General features: G+C 40.7%; 1 protein-coding gene across 1 annotated transcript; it reads left to right on the forward strand.

The window, feature by feature from the left end:
* The first annotated feature begins 206 nt into the window (after nt 1–206).
* LOC122477482 (DDB1- and CUL4-associated factor 8-like) lies at nt 207–2,848 on the forward strand. The gene has a single exon (XM_043570482.1). It carries the CDS (start codon nt 393–395, stop codon nt 2,175–2,177), a length of 1,785 nt encoding a protein of 594 aa, XP_043426417.1. The 5' UTR covers nt 207–392; the 3' UTR covers nt 2,178–2,848.
* The last annotated feature ends 5,947 nt before the right edge of the window (nt 2,849–8,795 follow it).

Here is an 8,795-nt window from a genome sequence, read left to right on the forward strand (position 1 = left end):
ACTGTTCTGCCTAAGGTTTATCATTTTTGCTGATAATTCTCTAAGAATGTTTTTCAAAGTGCAACATGTTTCCGTCTTCAAAAGAACAGAACGTACTGGGCGAGACAGCTGTGGGGTTGGGGCTGAAGGTCCGGAAAAGGCTGAGCAGTCCTGAGATACCGCGATATTAGACAGTATGAAGTGTCTTCTGAACCTCGTCAGCTCCCATACTTCCAAAGGCTTCAGCCGGATAATCGCCCCCCTCCCACTTTGGCCTGCGGCGGTGCTGGCGTTGGCATCTCCGCCCGAGGCCTCGAGACTTTGGCCCGGCCGGCCGAAGCAGCCCTGCTCTCTTCCTCGGACTTTTGGGACTTTTAACCTCTCCAGACCGGCTGCAGTCATCATCTTTCAAGATGTCTGATAACGGGGGCTGCACAGATGGCCTGCAAGACTCAGAGAGAGGCCTGCTCAATAGCCCTGAGGAGCGGTCTGAGGTAGACGCCAGCGGGGAGACATTTTCCGACCCTGCGCTGAGCTTGAATGTGATCGGAGATGGTGGCGTCCCCAGCCCAGAAAGTCAAGGCACTGGTGCAGAAAGTTCAAGTGAAGATATCAACTTGGAAAGCACGGTAGATTCCGACCGATTCTTCATCTGTGAGGAAAACCTACTCGAGTCGGACCCAGAAGAGGGTTCGCTAGGAGAGGACGAACACGAGGACCAGGGAGAGGAAGAAGCGGCGGGAGAACGGCCCCAGGTACTGTGCCCTGAAGCTCACCCTGATCGGTGTTTATCCGCTGAGGATCAGGCCCTGGAGGACTGGGTGTCCTCCGAAACCTCTGCCTTGCCCCGCCCTCGCTGGCAAGCCCTTTCTGCTCTCCGCCAGCGGCAGCTGGGTTCCAGTGCCCGCTTTGTATATGAGGCCTGTGGGGCAAGGGCCTTTGTGCAGCGTTTCCACCTGTTCTCTCAGCTTCAAGGCCATAATGGTTGTGTCAATACGGTGCACTTTAACCAGCGTGGCACCTGGCTGGCCAGTAGCAGCGATGATCTGAGAGTGATAGTGTGGGATTGGGTGCGTGAGCAGCCAGTGCTCGGGTTTGCGAGTGGCCACAAAAATAATGTCTTTCAAGCCAAGTTCCTACCCAATTGTGGTGATTCCACCCTGGCCACGTGTGGCCGTGATGGGCAGATACGCATAGCGGAGCTATCTGCCATACCACACTGCAAGAATACTAAGCGTGTGGCCCAGCACAGGGGAGCCTCCCACAAGTTGGCCCTGGTGCCAGACTCCCCTTTTGAGTTCCTCAGTTCAGGCGAAGACGCAGTTGTTTTTGCCATTGACCTCAGACAAGACCGCCCGGCTTCCAGAGTGGTGGTAACCAAGGAGAGGGAGAAGAGAGTGGGGCTGTATACAATATACGTGAATCCTGCCAATACTTACCAGTTTGCAGTGGGTGGAAGAGATCAGTTTGTAAGAATTTATGACCAGAGGAAAATTGACAACAACGAGAACAATGGAGTACTCAAGAAATTCTGTCCTCATCACCTAGTCAGCTGTGATTGCAAAGTAAGCATCACCTGCCTGGTGTACAGCCACGATGGCACAGAGCTCCTGGCCAGTTATAATGATGAAGATATTTATCTCTTCAACTCCTTGGAAGGAGACGGAGCCCAGTACGTTAAGAGATACAAGGGGCACAGAAATAATGCCACAATCAAAGGTGTCAATTTCTATGGCCCCAGAAGTGAGTTTGTGGTGAGCGGCAGTGATTGCGGCCACATCTTCCTCTGGGAGAAATCATCCTGCCAGATTGTTCAGTTCATGGAAGGGGACAGGGGAGGCACCATAAACTGTCTTCAGCCCCATCCTTACCTACCTGTGATGGCGACCAGTGGCCTAGATCATGATGCCAAGATCTGGGCACCCACAGCTAAAGCTACCAATGACCTGGTTGGCTTAAAGTATACAATGAAGAGGAACAAGCAAGAACGAGACGAAGATCGCCTGCACCACACTGACCTGTTTGATAGCCACATGCTTTGGTTCCTGATGCGTCACCTGACACAGAGAGGTCTTCACCAGCACTGGGGAGCTCCTGGAGCTGAAGTCATGGATGCAGAGTCGGATATGTCTTCCAGTAGCTCCAATTCATCTGAGGAGGAAGAGAACCAAGACCATGTGCAGTGCCTGCCGTCCTGAAGGCCTCATGCCTGCTCCAGCTAGATAATGTCTCCGTAGGCTAGACCTTAAGTTTAAAATTGAGTTCAACTAATAAATTTTCCTCTTGTCTTCTATTTTCCATAATAAAAACTTTCTCTTCTATCTGTTTACATTCTTCCTCCTCCATTCCTTTCCTCTCACTTGGTTTCTTTACTCCTCCCTCTTTACCCATTATATCTCTGCATAAGAAAATATGTAAGTTTTTTTTTGCCTCTTTTCCTATGTTTTCTTATGGCTAATCTCTTATAACTGACTTCTAAAGGTTCCTAATAATGGTTAAAAATAATTAATAGCTTTATTGAATCTTTCTTATTTCTAGTTAAAAATAATGAATAGCTTTATTGAATCTATCCTCTTATTTCTGACATTCTGAAAACTATCACCTTTTTTTTCATATTTAGCAGTTTAAGGTTAATTTCTTCAGTTGAATTGAAAATTTCAGAAATGTGTTTATTCTTTGGAAGTAAAGTAAAATAAAGCAAACCATGGTCTTGTTCCTTGAATGCAGACACTTGGCCATACACAAACACCCATGCATACACACACACAGACTCTGTCACAGAAAAGGACAAGGGGAGAAAACGTGCACAGGTAAATTCCTAACAAGATAATTCATGCTTCTGGAATAAACATTTGGGGTTATTAACATTTTCTGAATCCCTATGTTAATATTGATTAATTTGAGCAGACAAGGTTGGTAAAAATTAAACTTAATCACATGGCATTGTTTACTCTGCACTCTCAATTCTCTTGAAGTTACAGGGCTGAGAACTCCCACAGGATTGCCTTCCAGGAAATCCTCTTGGGGCAACCATCTGTAAGATACCAGCCAGAAATATAAGGATTCCTAATATTTGAGAATATATATTTGAACTGACTTTAAGAGCAACTTAATGTTGCAAAAAAGAGTTTATCCTTACAGATATAAACTGTTTGATACCATTGGAAGAAAAATCCCATTAGACATCCATGAATTGCTAAAAATTCTCTTCACCTGCTTGTACGAGGTTACATTGCTTTTAAAAATATTTTGTTTTAAGCCTTATTTAATGTAAATTTTGGGTGCTGGATGTTCAGTTACTGTTCAATAATAATATTCATTTTTGTTTTACACCAGTAATTTGTGTAAGTTACCCCCAACACTCCTTCTTTCCTTTGATAATACTCCTTAAAGTGGATATTATCTCTGGACCCTTGAGAATAGGTTGAGACATTTACATAATGAAATTAGACTTTGGAATGGAAAGTAACTTGGCCAAAATTCCTGTTCACTGAGATTCAAAGTCAGGAACAACTGCCTTGGGATCTGGGAAGCTGGGGCAGCCCCTACCAAGCTCTGCTGTAAGGAAAGAACCTTAAAAGTCCTCAAAGAACCTAATGAGTCTGAACTAAGCACTGTGGTTTAAAACAGGATATAAAGAAACAAAATTATAAACTAGTTTATATATTTGGGGCAAACCCTGCACAATTGGGTAGGATTAATACTAGCAACAACATCAACAAAATATTGAAAAACACTTGGAATTTCTAGTGACCTTGAGTGGCAGTGAGAACAATGGCAAGAGCAGATTAATTATCCAGGGTTTTTTTTTTTTTTTTCCACTTCCTGTTGGAAGCAGTTCTGTGGGTGGGAGTGGTGAGGCAGTGCGGGGAGGGGGGTGTGGGAAGGGAGTACTGGTGTGGGGGGGTGCAGGGTGGCGGGAGATGGGTGCAGGGGAGCCTGGTACTGGGAACTGAAACTTTCTTCAGAGTTCCCTGCATCATTCGGAGATTTTTGTGCTACATGAGACATTTGAAGAGAGATTTGGAAGGCAAAGGTAAAGTAGTAGTTATATATTTTTTTATGCTCAGAAAGTAGAGGTAGGGGCACATTGTCACTGATCTGCTGGCTTACCTTACCATGAGGCAGCTGCAGGGCCCACAGCTATACCAGCCTGCCTTGTATCTTCCTTTAGCTTCATCAGTTCCACAATAAAGAGTGCCCACTTCTGCAGGGCACTCACTCATCCAAGTTGGAGGTTTGGAGACAGTGAAGGATCAATACACGGGTTCCAGTCTGTCCTTGTGAGTTCCAGCTACTCCGCTTGGATTCCAGTCTATCCTTGCTTCCCTCCACTTCACATCCATCTCTTCTTCCAGAATGCTGTACTGACTTTAGGCTCCATCACCTGAACCAGACAAAAACGTTATGAAGGCTACTTAACCAGCTCCCACAATTACACACTATGAGGTCTCTATTATATAAGTCACGTGTTAACTTGTGTATCACTCTCCCCCCTACCCCCAGTGTTTCTGTTTCTCTTTTGGAATTGTGATGGGCGCATCCACCCCCACCTGCTTTGGACTTGAGTAAGTCTCCAGATTACTTAAACAATTTGCCATTTGGAGGAAGTCCTCTAAAGAGGTTGGATTTGAGTAAGATAGATGATAGATACATAGATAGATAATAGGGACTCAAATAATTTATTTTAAAAATAAAGTTATGATTATAGGTGAAAACCAAGCAGGTAAAGTAAGTCCTAGAAAAGAGAAGTAATTGATATACTTTTAATTTATGCAAATCCTGGTCCTATTGATGTATAGAAGAGAGCAATATAATATCACTACCAGTCTTCCATGAGGTGGCAGGCAAAGCTAACAATTCTATCAAATAAGCAGGCAAAACTGCACCTTTAAATTTAAATTTTCAACACCAATTATTTTCATTCCAATATGGAATTTCTATAGGACAGTTCTATGTAAGCCCTCATGGCCTTTATGAAGTATTATAATTGTCTCCTAATTATGCACAGAATTTAACCACATAAAGTTGTGACAGATGCCAAACTATACTCTTAAAAAGAAGTCTCCTGGCATACATTCCTTAAAAAGACAGATGTGGAAAAGAATAGACATGAAAAAAATATATAATGGAGCCTAATTGCTAAATGGCAGGTCAAAAAATTTGGGGTGAATTCTGTTAGTCCAACAGCAAATTTCAGCACGTCTCACTCCACGATGTCCTGCGCCAAAAGCAAAATGCAATAAAGTTACAGTAGACTGGATCTTAGCCATCCTGTGATCAACTTCTATGAACTTCACTATCTTAATTTTCTTTGACTTCAGTCTCTTCAACAGTAGGGTGATAGGTTTAGATTTTTATATGTAGTTTTCAGAGCCTTATGGATTTCTCTACTGGATGGTGAAAGTTCGGAGATGGATGTATGACAGACCAGGTTCACAAGGAGCTTAGTATACTAATCTCAAGCTGTGTTCTATGGAGAATCAGAACATCCTTTCATCTATATAGGTGTCCATAGTCTCACTTTGGACTTCTGCCAGCTATATCGCAGCCATGTTAGCAACTCAAACCCCTGAAATTAAATTGTAGGACACTGAGGAGAACTAATGAAACAACAACAACGATGAACCAAAGAAAAACAAAATCTAAAATACAAAATATAAAAACAGTAAATGGCGTAGGGTAAGCACTTCTAGCCTCTGCTACACATTGATCAGGATGATGACATTAGCTGAAAAGGTTATTGCTCATGAATCTCTGTCTAGAATCAAAGTCAAATAATAGCCAAGTCTGCATGATTGGTTCTTTTTATTATTCTGATAAAAAGCTATAGAGGCGCCTGGGTGGCTCAGTCAGTTGAGCGTCCGACTTCAGCTCGGGTCACTATCTCGCGGTTTGTGAGTTCGAGCCCCGCGTCAGGCTCTGGGCTGATGGCTCAGAGACTGGAGCCTGCTTCCGATTCTGTGTCTCCCTCTCTCTCTGCCCCTCCCCCATTCATGCTCTGTCTCTCTCTGTCTCAAAAGTAAATAAACATTAAAAAAAAAAAAGCTATAACAACCCAGATATTCTAGAAAGTCTCTTCCTCAGCTGACAGGTATGACCAACACTGTGAAGGACTGAGACCCATGAGATAAAATCATAAGATCTTCAGTCAAATAAAGAAACATTTCTTTTCTACAGTGAATTGCTCTCTAAGTAAGAGAAAACATTCGGGTCTTAGGTGTTACCCACTTAAGACTAATAAATGATAATTGATAGTCACACTCATAAATATTTTTTAAAAAGCTTACAATTATAAATTCTTGGTAAGTAAGGGTACCTGTAATTTTTTTAAATTTTTTTTAGTCAAATGGGAATACATGTACTTTAATATCATCATATAGAACCAAATATTTTCAGGGAAAGTTATTATTATTATTTTTGCATATGCTTTCTCTTAGTAGTTTCCTCTCCTGGAAATATATATATGTGATGGAACTACTCTGTATGGTACTGGAGTGATAGACATATGATTCAACACATTTGTTAAAATTAATAGAATTGTACATCACAAAGAGTAAACTTTAATCCTTACCAGGATGTCAGGAAATCTCAGAATGTAATACACACTATGACAAATGAATCTAACTCAATTAAAAATTTAAGACATAACTTCACTGAAGCAGGTGGGAGAAAAAAAGCTGGCTAAATAACTTTATCAAAACTAAAGACAAAAGGAACCATACATAAGGGGCGCCTGGGTGGTTCAGTCGGTTCAAAGTCTGACTTGATTTCGGCTCAGGTCATGATCCCAAGGTCATGGTATCAAGCCCTGTGTTGGGCTCCATAATAAGCATGGAGCCTGCTTAATTCTCTCTTTCTCCCCCTCTTCCCTACTTTTCTCCCCTGCTCATACTCTCTCTCGCTCTTAAAAAAATCCTGTACAGAAAAACTGTACTCCAGTTGGCAAATTTGTTTCGCATGAGGATTCAGTGTAAGTAATAATTCTCCACCAACCTTACATACATATCTCATGTTGAATAAGCAAGTAAATGGATGGTGGGAACTAGGTTTCTTACTGTCAGAGAGGGAAATTATAGATAAGCAGGGAGGGAAGGCCAGATGAACTCTGTGGTTCTGAATTAGAGTTGGGAGATATCAGTGTTAATTCACAATTAGTTTAGTATAATATATATAAAGATGGATAAATGCTGAAATAATTATAGAAATGTGTGTATATATGGGTTATTATACTGATAAATATTTCATAGCTCTCTTCACTGAGAGGCCTTGGGACCCATGATACCCCTGTAGTAATGAGCACCACTACCACCTGGATCTTGATTTATAATACCATCTTCCAATGTACAGAACAAGGGATCCTTGGAGAAATATCTGATTCCAATTCTAGGGCAGAAAGTATACAAGATAACCCTGGAGCATCTTGTAGTTCTGGAAAGCAAGGAGGTGGGATGAGGATATATCAAAGTGGCACATGAAATAACTGAGTTCCCCATGGCCAAATCTAGAACAATTTGATTAAAAAAATAATAATAATATGGTATTACATTATGACCTAAAGCATTAGACAAATATTCATGAGTCTATCTTGATATAAAAAAATAAATAAAGTGAGGATAAGAGACAAAGGTCCCTGCAGAATAATTCCAAATAGTATAAACAGAGATGGAGTTTGATTCTCCTCTCGCTGTTAAGTGTCATGTGTCCAAAAGAACAGAGTATAGAAAGAAAAAAAAGAGTAACTTTACAGTAAATAAATCCTACAAATACCACTTAAACAAGTGATGGTGAGTAATATTACCAGTGATAAAGTTGCATTAATATCATGTACCTCAAATATGATACAAGAAGAGCATTCATATCCATGATTGTTCTTCCCCAAAACCCATAACCTTGGTCTAGCCACGAGGAAGATATCAGACAACCCCAAATCAAGGAATATTCTACAAAATACTTACCCAGTACTTTTCATAAATTTCAAGGTCATGGGAAACAAGAAATGGCTGAGAAAGCAGAGGAGTCAAAGGAGACTTTGTGACTAAATGTACCGTGGTATCCTAGACAGGATCCAGTAACAGAAAAAGGACACTAGTGGACAAAGTGGGAAAATCTGAATAAAGTCTGCAGTTTACTTAATAGTCACAAACCAATGTTGGTTTCTGAGTTTAAACAAATATACCAAGGTAATATAAGATATTAACATTAGGGGAAACTGAGTGAGGAGTGTGTGGACACTCCCTGTATTAACGTTGAAACTTTTTTTCTATAAATCTTGAATTATTTCAAAATAATTTAAAAAATTAAATGTCAAAAAATCCACGGACAATTCTCTAACTTTAATAGCCATTGAACTGTGGTAATGTTTATCTTATCAGTAGAAATAATTCAGTTCCCTCTGCTTGTCTTGTGATTCATGCCGAGTAACTTTCATTACTTGTGACCTTTTGAAAATGTTCTTTCTTTCATCATTTCTCTGACTATTTTGTTTGATGATGTGCTTCTGGTAAGTTGCTGCTAATAAAAGTGCAATAAAAAGTGTAAATTGAAATAAAGATGAAATTTTAAAGGACAACATTTAGCAAATTCTCAAAAAAAGGAAATTTTCTTAAAGAGAGACATTTTACCAAACTATAAAGTACTTAGTATTTAGGAACTGCATAAATTATCCATGAATAGCTGCTTTCTTCACACCAGTGATAATATAATAGGAAATTTACCTCTGTAGTAAGGAAAATTCGATGGACGTCTTTAGGACAGAGATGGAGTAGAAGCAAGATTTGCATTGGTTGAAGGGTATACAGGAGGAGAGCAAGTAA

Source organism: Prionailurus bengalensis, chromosome X (genome assembly GCF_016509475.1).
Source record: "Prionailurus bengalensis isolate Pbe53 chromosome X, Fcat_Pben_1.1_paternal_pri, whole genome shotgun sequence".
Lineage (NCBI taxonomy): Eukaryota > Metazoa > Chordata > Mammalia > Carnivora > Felidae > Prionailurus > Prionailurus bengalensis.